We start from the raw sequence: 21015 nt of genomic DNA, 5'->3' as shown, positions 1-21015 counted from the left end.
ACCCCCTACCGACCCTGTGGGCGGCAGTGGACCCCTACCGACCCTGTGGGCGGTAGTGGACCCCTACCGACCCTGTGGGCGGCAGTGGACCCCCTACCAACCCTGTGGGCGGTAGTGGACCCCCTACCGACCCTGTGGGCGGCAGTGGACCCCTACCCACCCTGTGGGCGGTAGTGGACCCCCTACCGACCCTGTGGGCGGCAGTGGACCCCCTACCAACCCTGTGGGCGGTAGTGGACCCCAACCGACCCTGTGGGCGGCAGTGGATCCCTACCGACCCTGTGGGCAGCAGTGGACCCCCTACCGACCCTGTGGGCGGCAGTGGACCCCCTACCGACCCTGTGGGCGGTAGTGGATCCCTACCGACCCTGTGGGCGGCAGTTGACCCCCTACACACCCTGTGGGCGGCAGTGGACCCCTACCGACCCTGTGGGCGGTAGTGGATCCCTACCGACCCTGTGGGCGGCAGTGGACCCCCTACCGACCCTGTGGGCGGCAGTGGATCCCTACCGACCCTGTGGGCGGTAGTGGACCCCTACCGACCCTGTGGGCGGTAGTGGATCCCTACCGACCCTGTGGGAGGTAGTAGACGCCCTACCGACCCTGTGGGCGGTAGTGGATCCCTACCGACCCTGTGGGCGGCAGTGGACCCCCTACCGACCCTGTGGGCGGCAGTGGACCCCCTACCGACCCTGTGGGCGGCAGTGGACCCCTACCGACCCTGTGGGCGGTAGTGGACCCCATACCGACCATGTGGGTGGCAGTGGACCCCATACCGACCCTGTGGGTGGCAGTGGACCCAATACCGACCATGTGGGTGGCAGTGGACCCCATACCGACCCTGTGGGCGGTATTGGACCCCCCTACCAACCCTGTGGGCGGTATTGGACCCCCTACCGACCCTGTGGGCGGCAGTGGACCCTATAAACTAATCCTGTTGGCTATACTGGACCCTATACTCATCCTGTGGGCGGCAATGGACGCCATACACATCCAGTGGGTGTTATTGGACCCCATACTTATTCTGTGGGTGGTTGGAGCCCCATACCCATCCTGTGGGTGGTAGTGGACGCCATACACATCCAGTGGATGGTATTGGACCCCATACCCTTCCTGTGGGTGGAAGTGATCCCCATATCCATCCTGTGGGTGGATGTGACCCCTATACCCATCCTGCGGGTGGTATTGGACCCCTTACCCACCTAACAGGTGGTATTGGACCCTATACGCATCCAATATTTGGTATTTGGTAGACACCATACCATGCTAATTGCAGTAGTTTACCCCATAAACATTCCAACGTAACATCGTTTTCTGTTAGCATTCCTACAAAACATCCTTTAAAGATTTTTAAAGCACAAACTATGGTATAAAATATTGATTGGTGAAGCACTGTTATTCTATGTAATAATTTATAGTGCTTATTATAATTTACTAAGAACAACTAATATTTCTCACAACAAAACTACGAGCCTTCAATAGAATATAGCTGATCTGTAATATTCTAAGAGCATGGACAATAGTAGGTAAATTTCACAACCCATGTGGGACCTGAAAACTACAATTTTCATTATAATTGAACCAATCACGACTATTCTGCTATCTACGTTGATGGACGGGTACTGTGAGACGTAAATTGGTACGTGAGAAAGAGTTTGGGCCTTGGTAAAAAAGGTAACTGGGAATATATCACATATGTATTAAATCACATTCAACATATTGACTTTAAGCATTAAGTCATATATGTGCTGTCTTGTGTGGAAACGGGTTGCAGGGCGACAACATGCCTGAAGCGGGCAGGAGCGACAACATGCCAGAAGAGGGCTGGGACGACAACATGCCTGAAGGGGGCTGGGACGACAACATGCTTGAAGGGGGCAGCTAGCCGGAGCGACAACATGCCTGAAGGAGGCAGAAGCGACAACATGCCTGAATTGGGCAGGGGCGACAACATGCCTGAAGGGGGCAGGAGCGACAACATGCCTGAAGGGGGCAGGAGCTTCAACATGCTTCAAGGGGGCAGGAGTGACAACATGACTGAAGAGGGCAGGAGCGACAACATGCCTGAAGAGGGCAGGAGCGACTACATGCCTGAAGGGGGCAGGAGCGACAACATGCCTGAAGAGGGCAGGGTCGACAACATCCCTGAAGGGGGCAGGGGCGACAACATGCCTGAAGGTGGCTGGGACGACAACATGACTGAAAAGGGCAGAGGCGACCACATGCCTGAAGAGAGCAAAAGCGACAACATGCCTGAAGAGAGCAGGAGCGACAACATGCCTGAAGTGGGAAGGAGCGACAACATGCCTGAAGAGGGCAGGAGCGACAACATGCCTGAAGAGGGGCAGGAGCGACTACATGCCTGAAGGGGGCAGGGACGACAACATGCCTGAAGAGCGCAGGAGCGACAACATGCCTGAAGAGGGGCAGGAGCGACTACATGCCTGAAGAGGGCAGGAGCGACAACATGCCTGAAGAGGGCATCGGCGACAACATGCCTGAAGGGGGCTGGGATGACAACATGCCTGAAAAGGGCAGAGGCGACAACATGCCTGAAGAGAGCAAAAGCGACAACATGCCTGAAGAGAGTAGGAGCGACAACATGCCTGAAGAGGGCAGGGTCGATAACATGACTGAAGTGGGCAGGGGCGACAACATGCCTGAAGGGGGCTGGGATGACAACATGCCTGAAGGGGACAGGGGCGACTACATGCCTGAAGAGAGCCGGAGCGACAACATGCCTGAAGAGAGCAGGAGCGACAACATGCCTGAAAGGGGCAGGGACGACAACATGCTTGAAGGTGGCAGGGACGACAACATGCTTGAAGGGGGCAGGGGCGACGACATGCTTGAAGGGGGCAGGGGCGACAACTTGCCTAAAGGTGGCAGGGGCGACCACATGCCTGAAGGGGGCAGTAGCGACAACATGCCTTAAGGGGGCAGTAGCGACAACATGCCTGAAGGGGCCAGGAGCGACAACATGTCTGAAGTGGGCTGGGATGGCAACATGCCTGAAGGGGGCAGGGGCGATAACTTGCCTAAAGGTGGCAGGGGCGACAACATGCCTTAAGGGGGCAGTAGCGACAACATGCCTGAAGGGGCCAGGAGCGACAACATGCCAAAAGGGGGCAGGAGCGACAACAAGCCTGAAGGGGGCAGGAGCGACAACATGCCTGAAGGCGGCTGGGACGACAACATGCTTGAAGGGGGCAGGAGCGACAACATGCTTGAAGGGGGCAGGGGCGACGGCATGCTTGAAGGGGGCAGGGGCGACAACTTGCCTAAAGGGGGCAGTAGCGAAAACATGCCTTAAGGGGGCAGTAGCGACAACATGCCTGAAGGGGCCAGGAGCGACAACATGTCTGAAGGGGGCTGGGACGACAAGATGCTTGAAGAGGGCAGGGGCGACAATATGCCTGAAGGGGGCAGGGTCGACAACATGCTTGAAGGTGGCAGGGGGGACCACATGCCAAAAGGGGGCAGGAGCGACAACATGCCTGAAGGGGGCTGGAGCGACAACATGCCTGAAGGCGGCTGGGACGACAACATGCTTGAAGGGGGCAGGGACAACAACATGCCTGAAGAGGACAGGAGCGACAACATGCCTGAAGGCGGCTGGGACGACAACATGCTTGAAGGGGGCAAGGGCAACAACATGCCTGAAGAGGGCAGGAGCGACATCATGCCTGAAGGGGGCAAGGGCGACAACATGCCTGAAGGGGGCAGGGGCGACAACATGCTTGAAGGTGGCAGGGGCGACAACATGCTTGCAGGAGGCAGGGTCGACACCATGCTTCAAGGGGGCAGTGGCGACAACATGCCTGAAGGGGCCAGGAGCGACAACATGTCTGAAGGGGGCTGGGACGACAACATGCTTGAAGAGGGCAGGGGCGACAATATGCCTGAAGGTGGCAGGGGCGAACACATATCTTAAGGGGACAGGAGCGACAACATGCCTGAAGGGAGCAGGAGCGACAACATGCCTGAAGGGGGCTGGGACGACAACATGCTTGAAGAGGGCAGGTGCGACAATATGCCTGAAGGTGGCAGGGGCGAACACATGCCTTAAGGGGGCAGGAGCGACAACATGCCTGAAGGGGGCAGGAGCGACAACATGCCTGAAGGGGGCTGAGACGACAACATGCATGAAGGGGGCAGCTAGCCGGAGCGACAACATGCCTGAAGGAGGCAGAAGCGACAACATGCCTGAAGGAGGCAGGAGCAACAACATACCTGAAGGGGGCAGGAGCGACAACATGCCTGAAGGGGGCAGGAGCAACAACATACCTGAAGGGGGCAGGAGCGACAACATGCCTGAAGGGGGTAGGGGCGACAACATGCCTGAAGGGGGCAGGGGCGACAACATGCCTGAAGGGGGCAGGAGCAACAACATACCTGAAGGGGGCAGGAGCGACAACATGCCAGAAGGAGGCAGGGGCGACAACATGCCTGAAGGGGCAGGAGCAACAACATACCTGAAGGGGGCAGGAGCGACAACATGCCTGGAGGGGGCAAAGGCGACAACATGCCTAAAGGGGGCAGGAACGACAACTTGCATGAAAGGGGCAAGGGCCACAACATGCTTGATGATGGCAGGGGCCACAACATGCTTGATGGGGGCAGGGGCGACAACATGCTTGATGGGGGCAGGGGCGACAGCATGCTTGAAGGGGGCAGGGTCGACAACATGATTGAAGGGGGCAGGGGCGACAACTTGCCTGAAGGGGGCAGGGGCGACAACATGCCTTAAGTGGGCACGGGCGACAACATGCCTGAAGTGGGCAGGAGCAACAACATACCTGAAAGGGGCAGGAGCGACAACATGCCTGAAGGGGGCAGGGGCGACAACATGCCTGAAGGGGGCAGGAGCAACAATATACCTGAAGGGGGCAGGAGCGACAACATGCCTGGAGGGGGCAGGGGCTACAACATGCCTGAAGGGGGCAGGAGCAACAACATACCTGAAGGGGGCAGGAGCGACAACATGCCTGAAGGGGGCAGGGGCGACAACATGCCTGAAGGGGGCAGGAGCAACAACATGCCTGGAGGGGGCAGGGGCGACAACATGCCTAAACGGGGCAGGAACGACAACATGCATGAAAGCGGCAGGGGCCACAACATGCTTGATGAGGGCAGGGGCCACAACATGCTTGATGGGGGCAGGGGCGACAACATGCTTGATGGGGGCAGGGGCGACAGCATGCTTGAAGGGGGCAGGGTCGACAACATGCCTGAAGTGGGCACGGGCGACAACATGCCTGAAGAGCGCAGGAGCGACAACATGCCTGAAGAGGGCAGGAGCGACTACATGCCTGAAGAGAGCAGGGGCGACAGCATGCTTGAAGGGGGCTGAGACGACAACATGCCTGAAGTGGGCAGGGGCGACAACATGCCTGAAGTGGCCACGGGCGACAACATGCCTGAAGGGGGCACGGGCGACAACATGCCTGAAGAGAGCAGGAGCGACAACATGCCTGAAGAGGGCAGGGGCGACAACATGCCTGAAGGGGGCTGGGACGACAACTTGCCTGAAAGGGGACAGGGGCGACAACATGCCTGAATAGAGCAGGAGCGACAACATGCCTGAAGAGAGCAGTGGAGACAACATGCCTGAAGAGGGCAGGGGCGACAACATGTCCTGAAGGGGGCAGGAGCGACAACATTCCTGAAGTAGGCGCGGGCGACAACGTGCGTGAAGAGCGCAAGAGCGACAACATGCCTAAAGAGGGCAGGTTGACCACATGACTGAAGGGGGCAGGAACGACAATATGCCTGAAGGGGCAAGGTCGACAACATGCCTTAAGGGGGCAGGAGCGACAACATGCCTGAAGGGGGCAGGAACGACAACATGCCTGAAGGGGGCAGGAGCGACAACATGGTTGAAGGGGGCTGGGACGACAACATGCTTGAAGGGGGCAGGGGCGACAACATACCTGAAGGAGGCAGAAGCGACAACATGCCTGAAGGGGGCAGGAGCGACAACATGCCTGAAGGGGGCAGGAGCGACAACATGCCTGAAGGGGGCCGGAGCGACTACATGCCTGAAAGGGGCAGGAACGACAACATGCCTGAAGAGGGCAGGGCCGACAACATGCCTGAAGGGGTCAGGGGCGACAACATGCCTAAAGTGGGTACAGGCGACAACATGCCTGAAGTGGGCACGGGTGACAACATGCCTGAAGAGCGCAGGGGCGACAACATGCCTGAAGAGAGCAGTGGCGACAACATGCCTGAAGGGGGCTGGGACGACAACATGCCTGAAGGGGGCTGGGACGACAACATGTCTGAAGAGGGCAGGAGCGACAACATTCCTGAAGGGGGCTGGGACGACAACATGCTTGAAGAGAGCAGGAGCGACAACATGCCTGAAGAGAGCAGGAGCGACAACATGCCTGAAGAGAGCAGGAGCGACAACATGCCTGAAGAGAGCAGGAGCGACAACATGCCTGAAGAGAGCAGGAGCGACAACATGCCTGAAGAGAGCAGGAGCGACAACATGCCTGAAGGGGGCTGGGACGACAACATGCCTGAAGGGGGCTGGGACGACAACATGCCTGAAGGGGGCTGGGACGACAACATGCCTGAAGGGGGCAGGGATGAACACATGTCTGAAGAGGGCAGGAGCGACAACATGCCTGAAGGGGGTCTGGGACGACAACATGCCTGAAGGGGGCTGGGACGACAACATGACTGAAGGGGGCAGGGACGACAACATGCCTGAAGTGGGCAGGGACGACAACATGTCTGAAGAGAGCAGGGGCGACAACATGCCTGAAGGGGGCAGGAGCGACAACATGCCTGAAGAGAGCAGGAGCGACAACATGCCTGAAGGGGGCTGGGACGACAACATGCCTGAAGGGGGCTGGGACGACAACATGCCTGAAAGGGACTGGGACGACAACATGCCTGAAGGGGGCTGGGACGACAACATGCCTGAAGGGGGCAGGGACGACAACATGTCTGAAGAGGGCAGGAGCGACAACATGCCTGAAGGGGGCTGGGACGACAACATGCCTGAAGAGAGCAGGGGCGACAACATGCCTGAAAGGGGCAGGAGCGACAACATGCCTGAAGAGAGCAGGAGCGACAACATGCCTGAAGGGAGCTGGGACGACAACATGCCTTAAGGGGGCAGGGACGACAACATGCCTGAAGAGAGCAGGGGCGACAACATGCCTGAAGGGGGCTGGGACGACAACATGCCTGAAGAGCGCAGGGGCGACAACATGCCTGAATTGGGGCTGGGACGACAACATGCCTGAAGGGGGCAGGGACGACAACATGTCTGAAGAGGGCAGGAGCGACAACATGCCTGAAGGGGGCTGGGACGACAACATGCCTGCAGGGGGCAGGGGCGACAACATGCCTGAAGAGAGCAGGAGCGACAACATGCCTGAAGAGGGCAGGAGCGAACACATGCCTGAAGAGAGCAGGAGCGACAACATTCCTGAAGACGGCAGGGGCGGCAACATGCCTGAAGGGGCAGGGGCGACAACTTGCCTGAAGAGCGCAGGAGCGACAATATGCCTGAAGAGGGCAGGGGCGACAACATGCCTGAAGGGGGCAGTGGCGACAACATGCCTGAAGAGGGCAGGGTCGACAACATGCCTGAAGGGGGCAGGGGCGACAACATGCCTTAAGGGGGCAGTGGCGACAACATGCCTTAAGGGGGCAGGAACGACAACATGCCTGAAGCGAGCAGGGGCGACAACATGCCTGAAGGAGGCAGGAGCTTCGACATGCTTGATGGGGGCAAAGGCGACAACATGCTTGAAGGGGTTATGGTCCACAACATGCTTGAAGGGGGCCGGGGCGACAACTTGCTTGAAGGGGGCAAGAGCGACAACATCCTGAAGGGGGCAGGAACGACAACATGCCTGAAGAGGGCAGGGTCGACAACATGCCTGAAGAGGGCAGGGGCGACAACATTCCAGAAGTGGGCACGGGCGACAGCATGCCTGAAGAGGGCAGGGGCGACAACATGCCTTAAGTGGGCACGGGCGACAACATGCCTGAAGTGGGCAGGGGCGACAGCATGCCTGAAGTGGGCAGGGGCGACAACATGCCTGAAAAGGGCAGGGGCGACAACATGCATGAAGAGAGCAGGAGCGACAACATGCTTGAAGAGAGCAGGAGCATCAACATGCCTGAAGAGGGCAGGGGCGACAAACATGCCTGAAGGGGGCTGGGACGACAACATGCCTGAAGGAGGCAGGGGCGACAACATGCCTGAAGAGAGCAGAAGCGACAACATGCCTGAAGAGAGCAGGAGCGACAACATCCCTGAAGATGGCAGGAGCGAAAACATGCCTGAATCGGGCAGTGGCGACAACATGCCTGAAGAGGGCAGGGGCAACATCATGCCTGAAGAGGGCAGTAGCGACGACATGCTTGAAGGGGGCAGGGGCGACAACATGCGTGATGGGGGCAGGGGTGACATCTTGCCTGAAGAGGGCAGGAGCTTCAACATGCTTGATGGGGGCAGGGGCGACAACATGCTTGATAGGGGCAGGGGCAACAACATGCCTGAAGGGGGCAGGGGCGACAACATTTTTGAAGGGGGCAGGGGCGACAACATGCCTGAAGGGGCAGGAACGACAACGTGCTTGAAGGGGGCAGGGGCCACAACATGCTTGATGGGGGCAGGGAGGACAGCATGCTTGAAGGGGGCAGGGTCGACAACATGTTTGAAGGTTGCAGGGGCGACAACATGCCTGAAGGGGCAGGAACGACAACGTGCTTGAAGGGGGCAAGGGCCACAACATGCTTGAAGGGGGCAGGTGCCACAACATGCTTGATGGGGGCAGGGGCAACAACATGCTTGATGGGGGCAGGGTCGACAACATGCTTGAAGGGGGCAGGGTCGACAACATGCTTGAAGGGGGCAGGGGCGACAACATGCCTGAAGGGGCAGGGGCGACAACATGCATTAAGGGGGCAGTGGCGAAAACATGCCTGAAGTGGGCAGGGGCGACAACATGCCTGAAGGGGGCAGGGGCGGCAACATGCTTGAAGGTGGCAGGGGCGACAACATGCCTTAAGGGGGCAATAGCGACAACATGCATGAAGGGGGCAGGGGCGACAACATGCCTGAAGGGGGCAGGGGCGACAACATGCCTGAAGGGGGCAGGAGCGGCAACATGCCTGAAGGGGGCAGGAGTGACATCATGCCTGAAGAGAGCAAGACCGACAACATGCCTGAAGAGGGCAGGAGTGACAACATGCCTGAAGGGGGCAGAGGCGACAACATGCCTGAAGAGGGCAGGCGCAACAACATGCCTGAACAAGGCAGGAGCGACAACATGCCTGAAGAGGGCAGAGGCGACAACATGCCTGAAGAGGGCAGGGGCCGCAACATGCCTGAAGAGGGCAGGGTCGACAACATGCCTGAAGGGGGCAGGGGCGACAACATGCGTGAAGTGGGCACAGGCGACAATATGCCTGAAGTGGGCACGGGCGACTACATGTCTGAAGAGGGCAGGAGCGACAACATGCTTGAAGAGGGCAGGGGCGACAACATGCCTGAAGTGGGCACGGGCGACAACATGCCTGAAGTGGGCAGGGGCGACAAAATGCCTGAAGTGGGCACGGGCGACAACATGTCTGAAGAGAGCAGGAGCGACAACATCCCTGAAGAGGGCAGGGGCGACAACATGCCTAAAGGGGGCAGGGGCGACAACATACCTGAAGAGGGCAGGGGTAACAACATGCCTGAAGAGGGCAAGGGCGACAACATGCCTGAAGGGGGCTAGGGCGACAACATGCCTGAAGGGGGCAGGGGCGACAACATGCTTGAAGGTGGCAGGAGCTTCAACATGCCTGAAGGGGGCAGGAGCTTCAACATGCCTGAAGGGGGCAAGGGCGACAACATGCTTGAAGGGGGCAGGGGCGACAACATGCTTGAAGGGGGCAGGAGCTTCAACATGCCTGAACGGGGCAGGAGCTTCAACATGCCTGAAGGGGGCAGGGGCCACAACATACTTGATAGGGGCAGGGGCGACAACATGCCTGAAGGGGGCAGGGGCCACAACATGCTTAATGGGGGCAGGGGCGACAACATGCCTGAAGGGGGCAGGAGCAACAACATGCCTGAAGGGGGCAGGGGCGACAACATGCTTGATGGGGGCAGTGGCGACAACATGCTTGATGGGGGCAGGGGCGACAACTTGCCTGAAGGGGGCAGGGACGGCAACATGCTTGAAGGGGGCAGGAGCGACAACATGCCTGAAAGGGGCAAGAGCTTCAACATGCTTGATGGGGGCAGAAGCGACAACATGCTTGATGGGGGCAGGGGCCATAACATGCTTGATGGGGGCAGGGGCGACAGCATGCTTGAAGGGGGCATGGTCGACAACATGTATGAAGGGGGCAGGGGCGACAACATGCCTAAAGGGGCAGGAACGACAACGTGCTTTAAGGGGGCAGGGGTTACAACATGCTTGAAGGGGGCAGGTGCCACAACATGCTTGATGGGGGCAGGGGCGACAACATGCTTGATGGGGGCAGGGGCGACAACATGCTTCAAGAAGGGCAGGGTCGACAACATGCTTGAAGAGGGCAGGGGCGACAACATGCCTGAAGGAGGCAGGGGCGACAACATGCCTAAAGGGGGCAGGAGCGACAACATGCCTGAAGGGGCCAGGAGCGACAACATGCCAAAAGGGGGCAGGAGCGACAACATGCCTGAAGGGGGCAGGTGCCACAACATGCTTGATGGGGGCAGGGGCGACAACATGCTTGATGGGGGCAGGGGCGACAACATGCTTCAAGAAGGGCAGGGTCGACAACATGCTTGAAGAGGGCAGGGGCGACAACATGCCTGAAGGAGGCAGGGGCGACAACATGCCTAAAGGGGGCAGGAGCGACAACATGCCTGAAGGGGCCAGGAGCGACAACATGCCAAAAGGGGGCAGGAGCGACAACATGCCTGAAGGGGGCAGGAGCGACAACATGCCTGAAGGCGGCTGGGACGACAACATGCTTGAAGGGGGCAGAGGCGACAACATGCCTGAAGAGGGCAGGGGCGACAACATGCCTGAAGAAGGCAGGCGCAACAACATGCCTGAAGAGGGCAGGAGCGACAACATGCGTAAAGGGGGCAGGGGCGACAACATGCCTGAAGGGGGCAGGGGAGACAACATGCCTGAAGAGGGCAGAGGCGACAACATGCCTGGAGAGGACATGCTCGACAACATGCCTGAAGGGTGCAGAGGCACCAACATGTCTGAAGTGGGCAGGGGCAACAACATGCCTGAAGGGGGCTGGGACGACAACATGCCTGAAGTGGGCAGTTGCGACAACATGCCTGAAGGGGGCAGGGGAGACAACATGCCTGAAGGGGGCAGAGGCAACAACATGCCTGAAGGGGGCATTTGCGACAACATGCCTGAAGGGGGCCGGGGCGACAACGTGCCTGAAGGGGGCCGGGGCGACAACATGCCTGAAGTGGGCAGGGGCGACAACATGCCTGAAGGGGGCCGGGGCGACAACATGCCTGAAGGGGGCAGGGGCGACACCATGCCTGAAGGGAGCAGGAGCGACAACATGCCTGAAGGGGGCAGGGGCGACAACATGCCTGAAGGGGGCAGGAGCGACAACATGCTTGAAGGGGGCAGGGGCGACAACATGCCTGAAGAGGGCAGGAGCGACAACATGCTTGAAGGGGGCAGGGGCGACAACATGCTTGAAGGGGGCAGGAGCGACAACATGCTTGAAGGGGGCAATGGCGACAACATGCCTGAAGGGGGCAGTGGCGACAACATGCTTGAAGGTGGCAGGAGCGACAACATGCCTGAAGGGGGCAGGGGAAACAACATGCCTGAAGGGGGCAGGAGCGACAACATGCTTGAGGGGGCAGAGGAAACAACATGCCTGAAGGGGGCAGGAGCGACAACATGCTTGAAGGGTGCAGGAGCGACAACATGCTTGAAGGGGGCAGGGGTGACAACATGCCTGAAGGGGGCAGGGGCGACAACATGCCTGAAGGGTGCAGGAGCGACAACATGCCTGAATGGGGCAGGGGCGACAACATGCCTGAAGGGGGCAGGAGCGACAACATGCCTGAAGGGGGCAGGAGCGACAACATGCTTGAAGGGTGCAGGAGCGACAACATGCTTGAAGGGGGCAGGGGCGATAACATGCCTGAAGGGGGCAGGGGCGACAACATGCCTGAAGGGTGCAGGAGCGACAACATGCCTGAATGGGGCAGGGGCGACAACATGCCTGAAGGGGGCAGGAGCGACAACATGCCTGATGGGGGCAGGAGCGACAACATGCTTGAAGGGGGCAGGGGCAACAACATGCCTGAAGAGGGCAGGGGCGACAACATGCCTGAAGGGTGCAGGAGCGACAACATGCCTGAATGGGGCAGGGGCGACAACATGCCTGAAGGGGGCAGGAGCGACAACATGCCTGAAGGGGGCAGTGGCGACAACATGCCTGAAGGGGGCAGGAGCGACAACATGCCTGAAGGGGGCAGTGGCGACAACATGCCGGAAGGGGGCAGGAGCGACAACATGCTTGAAGGGGGCAGTGGCGACAACATGCCTGAAGGGGGCAGGAGCGACAACATGGTTGAAGGTGGCAGGGGCGACAACATGCCTGAAGGGGGCAGGAGCGACAACATGCTTGAAGGTGGCAGGGGCGACAACATGCCTGAAGGGGGCAGGAGCGACAACATGCTTGAAGGTGGCAGGGGCGACAACATGCCTGAAGGGGGCAGGAGCGACAACATGCTTGAAGGTGGCAGGGGCGACAACATGCCTGAAGGGGGCAGGAGCGACAACATGCTTGAAGGTGGCAGGGGCGACAACATGCCTGAAGGGGGCAGGAGCGACAACATGCTTGAAGGTGGCAGGGGCGACAACATGCCTGAAGGGGGCAGGAGCGACAACATGCCTGAAGGGGGCAGTGGCGACAACATGCCTGAAGGGGGCAGGAGCGACAACATGCCTGAAGGGGGCAGTGGCGACAACATGCCTGAAGGGGGCAGGAGCGACAACATGCCTGAAGGGGGTAGGAGCGACAACATGCTTGAAGGTGGCAGGGGCGACAACATGCCTGAAGGGGGCAGGAGCGACAACATGCCTGAAGGGGGCAGTGGCGACAACATGCCTGAAGGGGGCAGGAGCGACAACATGCCTGAAGGGGGCAGGGGCGACAACATGCCTGAAGGGGGCAGGAGCGACAACATGCCTGAAGGGGGCAGGAGCGACAACATGCCTGAAGGGGGGCAAGGAAGGGGGCACCATGCATGAACGGGCGTGTGTGAAGATTATCGTAGTGTGCAGCAGCTGGCAGTGTCGGCCGCGCCACCCACACAAAATCAATAAGTACCTGGAGGTTTGCACACGCACACGCACGCAATAATACAGACTTGCTTGTGCACACAAGTAATTTTTCTCAAACATGTTCTTATCAGTGCTTACCAGTATAATATGAAGAGCGAAACTTTCCTATTATGATAGTAGATTCAAAGAAAATTAAAAACCAACAAAACTCACACTAAACATAGGAATGACCTACTACACCTTATTTGTAAGCAAATCAACAAATGCAATTCAGCTTTAGATAGACAATGTTAACATCAGCAATGAAAATGATGGAAAGTTCCTTGGTCTATGCTTAGACAAGAGACTCAACTTCAGCCCTCACATACAACACATAACCAAGAAAGTCTGTACAACGGTTGGTATACTTTTTAAAATCAGATATTTCGTTCCAAACTCTGCTCTCCTCTCACTATACTGTGCGCTAATCTATCCCTATCTTACATATGATATCTGTGCATGGGGTTCAACCACTGCTAACTACCTCAAGCCCATCATCATCCAGAAAAAAACTGCTATCAGAATATCAAACTCTGTTTTCAGACAACACTCATCCCCCCCCCCCCCCCCCCCATGTTTAAATCCATAAACATGTTAAGCGTATTATGTTTAAGTATAGGCCAAGGAACTTTCCATCATTTTTATTGCTGATGTAACAATGGAAGAGAAGAAACTATTGACTTTAATAGCAGTGTCAGAGGCTGGAAGCACACCATCGTCATTGGATAGGAGTATTGGTTTCTTATTAAAAATCATTTATGATCCTAATATGTGGGAAACAGTGCTCTCATGTTTTCTTAATGCTGCCCTTAATATGGTCAAATTTATTTTCATAGTATTTTGTTTTGGTTCTCCTCATTATTTTAGACAGCATTGAAGAGTACCGCCTTGAAACTTCTTTGGAGGATGACTCCTAACCTATACTTCTTCTCATGGTCATGTTTTGTATTAATAGATTTAATTAAGCCAAGGATTGTTTAACCTTTTAGTTGTGGCTTGTTTCATTAGCATTGGACAGTGGGTGTTATAGAGGCTTAGAGTTTTCTGAAGAAATGTTTGCACTGCTAGGTTGATGTTCACTATGTTTTATTATATTATAGATATGAGCATCCTGGCTCCTACAGAGTGTCAATCATGGAGCCAGGGTCGTAACACCAATCTCATTAAACTAAATATTCCTACTGTATGCAACGTACTAGCCAATGTATACCATTATATCTGTACCCTGAAATACAAGTGTCATACACGCCCATCAGCAAAAAGAGCAAGGAAAACCCAGCACTCCTAAAAGTAAGAACACTTGAAACCATTGATTCCTTTATAGTAAATTACGGCCTCATGAGCACTATGCTTGCACTGATGGGTCTGTTAATGTCAACAGGTCGCACTGCAGCAGCCTGTACAATATACAAAGACAACATATGCACACAGACCACAAGTGTGAGGCTCAATAACTGGCTGAGCTCCACACATGAGAATTAGCTGCACTACAACTGGCCACTAACGCACTGAAGAACAGTGGAGGATTATTTTTATGTGATTCAAAGTCAGCTCTTCAGGCCCTTAAAAACACAACATGCAAAATAGGCACTAGGAATGTTGTAGCATCCATTATAAACACCATTATTAATGCAAAGAGCAAGAGTTTCAGAGTCTCATTTTTATGGATATCATCTCATATAGATGTTGTCCAGCATGACGACACAGACAAGGCAGCTAAAACTGCATGTGATAAGCCAGAAATTGAGTTAGATATGCGCTCTCCAATCTTTACTGTTAAAGCCGCAATATCTTAGGAAATTAGGGAAGACAGAAGACCAGTCACTGACACACAAAGGCCAGAAAGCACGAGTATAAAGAGCTATGACATGTTTAGAACCGAGAATTATATGTACGGACAGCATAAAACATCAACTAGACAGAGTGACATTGTAATTGCCAGAATTAGGATGGGATTATCGATATCTATGGCAATTGGCTGCAGGTAATGAATCCTCCAATAGTGAACATTCCAATTGTTAACAATGTGAACAAGAACTGGGACATGCTCTCCAACACTATAGCCTGTAAACATGTATATATATACATTATATACACCAGTAAACACTATATACCTGTAAACATTTTTTGACAATTTTACTGTAATTATCCTACTTAAAATTATCTGTACTTGTAAAGTAAAGCTGTAAAGTACCTGTTAAACACTTTTTATCAATTTTACTCTTATTTCTCTTATATATTATAATTTTACTCCTATATATATATATATATATATATATATATATATATATATATATATATATATATATATATATATATATATATATATATATGTCGTACCTAGTAGCCAGAACTCACTTCTCAGCCTACTATGCAAGGCCCGATTTGCCTAATAAGCCAAGTTTTCATGAATTAATGTATTTTCGTCTACCTAACCTAACTTTTTTTGGCTACCTAACTTAACCTAACCTATAAAGATAGGTTAGGTTAGGTAAGGTAGGGTTGGTTAGGTTCAGTCATATATCTACTTTAATTTTATCTCCAATTAAAAAAAATTGACCTCATACATAATGAAATGAGTTGCTTTATCATTTCATAAGAAAAAAATTAGAGAAAATATATTAATTCAGGAAAACATGGCTTATTAGGCAAATCGGGCCTTGCATAGTAGGCTGAGAAGTGAGTTCTGGCTACTAGGTATGACATATATATATATATATATATATATATATATATATATATATATATATATATATATATATATATATATATATATATATATATATATGTATATATATGTAAAAACTCTTCGCCTTTCCAGCAAATGTAATTTACTCCTTGTCAAGCTTTCTTAATATAATAGGTTTCTAATTTGGGGGATTAACTTTGTCATTCTAAGTTGGAGACGTTCTAGTGAATTTATATCCATTCTGTAGTACGGCGACCAAATCGGAACTGCATAATCTAAATGGTGCCTCACCAGAGCAAGAAATAGCTAAAGAAGAGCAACACCAGGTGTCTTATTATTAACACTTCGATTATTAAATCCCAAATGATGAAAAAGAATGTGCAAATAAAGCTAGTCGAACATCTGGAGCAAAAAAACTTTTTGCAATAAGTTCTGCTTATAAGGTATCTTTGGTAGTGACCTTCGACCTCGAGACACAAAAGAAGGTCACTACCAAAGATACCTTACAAGCAGAACTTATTGCGGAAGGAGGAAAGAATCGAGGCAGTTATAGAAGCACCATACTGTCCCCCGAGCTCAAAGCGGCAGCTAAAAGCCTTCGTGAGAACAAGGAGATAGTTGTCAGGAGAGGCGACAAGTCGCCAATATATGTCATTCTTAAAAAAGACGAATATCTGGCGAAAATGAACCTCATACTCTCTGACCAAACTAAATTCCAAAGGGTAACGAAGGACACTACAGCCGAATTAAAAGCAAAGGTCAACAAACTGATCGAAACTGTGAACGCCAAGAAATCCGGACTCCACCTGCCAAAGATTATTGGGGAATATAAACCTGGATATGCGTATGGAAATGTCAAGACACACAAGCCTGGAAACCCACTTCGACCAATCATTAGCCAGATACCCACAACCACGTACAGACTGGCGAAACGACTCAACGGCCTGCTGACTCCTTATGTCCCTTGCGCCTTCAGCCTGAAGTCCCGAAAGGAATTTGTTGACTTACTGCGGGGCACACGGGCCACAGGGATAAGAGCCTCGTTGGACGTAGAATCACTGTTCACCAACGTACCTGTGGACGAGACAATCGGGATGATAGCCGACAGAGTGTATCGTGATCCAGCCTGTACTCCTCTTGACATACCAGAAAATATTCTAAGGAAACTACTCCAAGCTTGTACTAAAGAGGCACCCTTCTTGAGCCCGGATGGGCACATGTATAAGCAAGTAGATGGGGTCGCCATGGGTTCTCCCCTAGGTGTCCTGTTTGCAAACTTCTACATGGGTACCATCGAGCAAAAAGTCTTAGTCGACATGAACTTGAAACCGGCCATATACTGCAGGTATGTTGACGACATTTTTACACAGGTACCTGATGTCAGACATCTGCAGGAGCTGAAGGAGGCGTTTGAGCAGAGTTCCGTGCTGCGTTTCACTTACGAGATGGAAAAGGATGGGAAGCTGCCCTTTCTGGATGTAACAGTCATGGAAAAGAGCGGAGGTTTCCACACTGCAGTCTACACTAAGGAAACGAACATAGGATTGTGCCTAAATGCCAACAGCGACTGCCCAGACAGGTACAAGAGGAGTGTTGTTAACGCATATGTCGACCGTGCTCTCAGCCACAACTCAGAATGGAAGCAAGTCGACGAAGAACTCTGTCGGGTAAGGCAGGTCCTAGTCAACAACGGCTTCTCCAATGGTTTCGTCGAAGACATCATAAGAAGGAAAGTGAAACGCCATGCAACCTCTGAAGAGACAACTAACACAACACCTATACCCCCTATTAGACTATTTTACAGGAACTTCTTTTCCACAGCTCATAAAACGGAGGAAAGGGTCCTGAAAGATATTGTTAATAGAAACGTTATCCCTACAGACAAAAATCACAGGATACAACTGACGATTTACTATAAAACCAGAAAAACGGCCAGCCTACTCATAAGAAACTCTCCAGACACAAAGCAGAACGCTTTAAAAGAGACCAACGTCGTCTATGCCTTCAAATGCCCTCTTGGGGACTGTAAGCTCCAAAAAAACCAGTATATAGGCAAGACAACAACATCTCTTTCTAGGCGTTTAACGATGCATAAGCAACAGGGCTCCATTAATGAACACATAATCTCTTCCTATAACCAAACCATCGCCAGAGAAATCCTAGTAAACAACACAGAAATCATCGATAGATACAGCGATAGCAGGCGGCTCGACGTCTGCGAGGCACTACACATCAAGAAGTCAACACCAGCAATCAATAGCCAATTAATGCACAACTATATTCTACCCACTTCAAGACTCCGCTCCAATATAGAAGCATCAAGAAATATGGGCCAATAAAAATAGGCCTTCTGCAGTCACCTACCTTTAATACCTGTTTGTATTTCATTGTTTCGTGTTCTGTCTTGTGTTAAAAGTTTATTTTCACCTCATCCAAAACTATTGTAACATGTCACTTCACATAAATGTAGGTATAAAAACTCGAAAGATGTTTAAGCTCTATTCAGTTAAAGTTGTGTGTGTGTGTGTAAACTAAAGCCTTTGAAAATGTAATAAGTTTTACGAAACGCGCTCAAGTGTCGCGTCAGACTACAAATAAAAATGAATTTTGTAGAATTGATTTTTGAATTACCACCAACAGCGAAAAGAAATGTACGAAAGATCGAGAAAATTCGTGTTAGAATTATTAATCTTACTTTTTCGGTCATATTTAATAATATATATATATATATATATGACAATGTCAGACCACGAAGGAAAAATGAAACAGGAAATTTCCTTAAGTACTTTCGTATATTAAATATATCTTCAGAAGGTGAAGATGTATTTAATATACGAAAGTACTTAAGGAAATTTCCTGTTTCATTTTTCCTTCGTGGTCTGACATTGTCACATTCTTAATCACGTGTTTATTTTCGTGATATACACACACACACACACATATATATATATATATATATATATATATATATATATATATATATATATATATATATATATATATATATATATATATATATATATATATATATATATATATATATATATATATATATATATATATATATATATATATATATATATATATATATATATATATATATATATATATATATATATATGTAGACATATATTATTAAATATGACCGAAAAAGTAAGATTAATAATTCTAACACGAATTTTCTCAATCTTTCGTACATTACGCTTCACTGTTGGAGGTAAATCAAAAATCACTTCTCCAAAATTCATTTTTATTTCTAGTCTGACGCGACACGGGCGCGTTTCGTAAAACTTATTACATTTTCAAAGACTTCACAAATACACAACTGATTAGAACTTACGTATCTCTGCTATTATATCTACATTTGAGTGAGGTGGGAGGGATGATGTGGCATATAGTGATGTGGCATTAACACAAGACAGAACATGAGGGGATATTAATAGGGTATTAAAAGTATCAACACAAGACAGAACAGAAACAATGGGTATTGAATAGAAGTGTTTGTAGAAAGCCTATTGGTCCATATTTCTTGATGCTTCTATATTGGAGCGGAGTCTTGAGGTGGGTAGAATATAGTTGTGCAATAATTGGCTGTTGATTGCTGGTGTTGACTTCTTGATGTGTAGTGCCTCGCAAACGTCAAGCCGCCTGCTATCGCTGTATCTATCGATGATTTCTGTGTTGTTTACTAGGATTTCTCTGGCGATGGTTTGGTTATGGGAAGAGATTATATGTTCCTTAATGGAGCCCTGTTGCTTATGCATCGTTAAACGCCTAGAAAGAGATGTTGTTGTCTTGCCTATATACTGGGTTTTTTGGAGCTTACAGTCCCCAAGTGGGCATTTGAAGACATAGACGACGTTAGTCTCTTTTAAAGCGTTCTGTTTTGTGTCTGGAGAGTTTCTCATGAGTAGGCTGGCCGTTTTTCTGGTTTTATAGTAAATCGTCAGTTGTATCCTCTGGTTTTTGTCTGTAGGGATAACGTTTCTATTAACAATATCTTTCAGGACCCTTTCCTCCGTTTTATGAGCTGTGGAAAAGAAGTTCCTGTAAAATAGTCTAATAGGGGGTATAGGTGTTGTGTTAGTTGTCTCTTCAGAGGTTGCATGGCTTTTCACTTTCCTTCTTATGATGTCTTCGATGAAACCATTGGAGAAGCCGTTATTGACTAGAACCTGCCTTACCCTACAGAGTTCTTCGTCGACTTGCTTCCATTCTGAGCTGTGGCTGAGAGCACGGTCGACGTATGCGTTAACAACACTCCTCTTGTACCTGTCAGGGCAGTCGCTGTTGGCATTTAGGCACATTCCTATGTTTGTTTCCTTAGTGTAGACTGCAGTGTGGAAACCTCCGCCCTTTTCCATGACTGTTACATCTAGAAAAGGCAGCTTCCCATCCTTTTCCGTCTCGTAAGTGAAACGCAGCACGGAACTCTGCTCAAATGCCTCCTTCAGCTCCTGCAGATGTCTGACATCAGGTACCTGTGTAAAAATGTCGTCAACATACCTGCAGTATATGGCCGGTTTCAAGTTCATGTCGACTAAGACTTTTTGCTCGATGGTACCCATGTAGAAGTTTGCAAACAGGACACCTAGGGGAGAACCCATGGCGACCCCATCTACTTGCTTATACATGTGCCCATCCGGGCACAAGAAGGGTGCCTCTTTAGTACAAGCTTGGAGTAGTTTCCTCAGAATACTTTCTGGCATGTCAAGAGGAGTACAGGCTGGATCACGATACACTCTGTCGGCTATCATTCCGATTGTCTCGTCCACAGGTACGTTGGTAAACAGCGATTCTACGTCCAACGAGGCTCTTATCCCTGTGGCCCGTGTGCCCCGCAGTAAGTCCACAAATTCCTTTGGAGACTTCAGGCTGAAGGCGCAAGGAACATAAGGAGTCAGCAGGCCGTTGAGTCGCTTCGCCAGTCTGTACGTGGGTGTGGGTATCTGGCTAATGATTGGCCGAAGTGGGTTTCCAGGCTTGTGCGTCTTGACA

At 51.8% G+C, this 21015-nt stretch overlaps 9 protein-coding genes across 9 annotated transcripts; all 9 read left to right on the top strand.

Moving 5' to 3' along the window:
• Nucleotides 1-1898: 1898 nt before the first annotated feature.
• Nucleotides 1899-2366, top strand: LOC138352048 (opioid growth factor receptor-like). Its single transcript, XM_069304226.1, has one exon. The coding sequence runs from the start codon at nt 1899-1901 to the stop codon at nt 2364-2366; it is 468 nt and encodes a 155-aa protein (XP_069160327.1).
• A 74-nt stretch (nt 2367-2440) lies between these two features.
• LOC123749098 (high mobility group nucleosome-binding domain-containing protein 5-like) lies at nt 2441-2935 on the top strand. The gene has a single exon (XM_045731206.2). It carries the CDS (start codon nt 2441-2443, stop codon nt 2933-2935), a length of 495 nt encoding a protein of 164 aa, XP_045587162.2.
• A 396-nt stretch (nt 2936-3331) lies between these two features.
• LOC123749099 (FMRFamide-related neuropeptides-like) lies at nt 3332-3934 on the top strand. The gene has a single exon (XM_045731208.1). The coding sequence runs from the start codon at nt 3332-3334 to the stop codon at nt 3932-3934; it is 603 nt and encodes a 200-aa protein (XP_045587164.1).
• An 834-nt stretch (nt 3935-4768) lies between these two features.
• Nucleotides 4769-5353, top strand: LOC138352029 (RTX-III toxin determinant A from serotype 2-like). The gene has a single exon (XM_069304203.1). The coding sequence runs from the start codon at nt 4769-4771 to the stop codon at nt 5351-5353; it is 585 nt and encodes a 194-aa protein (XP_069160304.1).
• A 468-nt stretch (nt 5354-5821) lies between these two features.
• On the top strand, nt 5822-6667 carry LOC138352021 (high mobility group nucleosome-binding domain-containing protein 5-like). The gene is made up of 2 exons (XM_069304196.1): nt 5822-6401; nt 6534-6667. Exons 1-2 carry the CDS (start codon nt 5822-5824, stop codon nt 6665-6667), a joined length of 714 nt encoding a protein of 237 aa, XP_069160297.1.
• A 19-nt stretch (nt 6668-6686) lies between these two features.
• Nucleotides 6687-7127, top strand: LOC138352012 (high mobility group nucleosome-binding domain-containing protein 5-like). Its single transcript, XM_069304186.1, has one exon. The coding sequence runs from the start codon at nt 6687-6689 to the stop codon at nt 7125-7127; it is 441 nt and encodes a 146-aa protein (XP_069160287.1).
• A 1932-nt stretch (nt 7128-9059) lies between these two features.
• LOC123749101 (FMRFamide-related neuropeptides-like) lies at nt 9060-9752 on the top strand. The gene has a single exon (XM_045731210.2). It carries the CDS (start codon nt 9060-9062, stop codon nt 9750-9752), a length of 693 nt encoding a protein of 230 aa, XP_045587166.2.
• Nucleotides 9753-9761: 9 nt separating this feature from the next.
• On the top strand, nt 9762-10796 carry LOC123749102 (PE-PGRS family protein PE_PGRS16-like). The gene has a single exon (XM_045731211.2). It carries the CDS (start codon nt 9762-9764, stop codon nt 10794-10796), a length of 1035 nt encoding a protein of 344 aa, XP_045587167.2.
• A 100-nt stretch (nt 10797-10896) lies between these two features.
• Nucleotides 10897-15124, top strand: LOC123749103 (collagen alpha-1(III) chain-like). The gene is made up of 4 exons (XM_069304169.1): nt 10897-11584; nt 11878-12337; nt 12452-12912; nt 15012-15124. Exons 1-4 carry the CDS (start codon nt 10897-10899, stop codon nt 15122-15124), a joined length of 1722 nt encoding a protein of 573 aa, XP_069160270.1.
• Nucleotides 15125-21015: the final 5891 nt, after the last annotated feature.

Source organism: Procambarus clarkii, chromosome 5 (assembly GCF_040958095.1).
Source record: "Procambarus clarkii isolate CNS0578487 chromosome 5, FALCON_Pclarkii_2.0, whole genome shotgun sequence".
Classification (NCBI taxonomy): Eukaryota; Metazoa; Arthropoda; class Malacostraca; order Decapoda; family Cambaridae; genus Procambarus; species Procambarus clarkii.
Note: the sequence above shows the minus strand (reverse complement) of the source record. Positions and strands in the feature narration are given on the sequence as shown.

Excerpts from the sequence above, each read along its gene's own strand:
- LOC138352048 (XM_069304226.1), top strand. The coding sequence starts at position 1,899 with ATGCCTGAAGGAGGCAGAAGCGACAACATGCCTGAATTGGGCAGGGGC.
- LOC123749103 (XM_069304169.1), top strand. The coding sequence starts at position 10,897 with ATGCCAAAAGGGGGCAGGAGCGACAACATGCCTGAAGGGGGCAGGAGC. Across the intron at positions 11,585-11,877 it reads CGACAACATGCCTGAAGGGG|GGGGCAGGAGCGACAACATG; the intron begins GCAGGAGCGACA and ends ACATGCCTGAAG. Across the intron at positions 12,338-12,451 it reads GGCGACAACATGCCTGAAGG|GAGCGACAACATGCCTGAAG; the intron begins GTGCAGGAGCGA and ends TGAAGGGGGCAG.
- LOC138352021 (XM_069304196.1), top strand. The coding sequence starts at position 5,822 with ATGCCTGAAGGGGGCAGGAACGACAACATGCCTGAAGGGGGCAGGAGC. Across the intron at positions 6,402-6,533 it reads CGACAACATGCCTGAAGAGA|GGGGCTGGGACGACAACATG; the intron begins GCAGGAGCGACA and ends ACATGCCTGAAG.
- LOC123749101 (XM_045731210.2), top strand. The coding sequence starts at position 9,060 with ATGCATGAAGGGGGCAGGGGCGACAACATGCCTGAAGGGGGCAGGGGC.
- LOC123749098 (XM_045731206.2), top strand. The coding sequence starts at position 2,441 with ATGCCTGAAGAGGGCAGGAGCGACAACATGCCTGAAGAGGGCATCGGC.
- LOC138352029 (XM_069304203.1), top strand. The coding sequence starts at position 4,769 with ATGCCTGAAGTGGGCAGGAGCAACAACATACCTGAAAGGGGCAGGAGC.
- LOC123749099 (XM_045731208.1), top strand. The coding sequence starts at position 3,332 with ATGCCTGAAGGGGCCAGGAGCGACAACATGTCTGAAGGGGGCTGGGAC.
- LOC138352012 (XM_069304186.1), top strand. The coding sequence starts at position 6,687 with ATGACTGAAGGGGGCAGGGACGACAACATGCCTGAAGTGGGCAGGGAC.
- LOC123749102 (XM_045731211.2), top strand. The coding sequence starts at position 9,762 with ATGCCTGAAGGGGGCAGGGGCGACAACATGCTTGAAGGTGGCAGGAGC.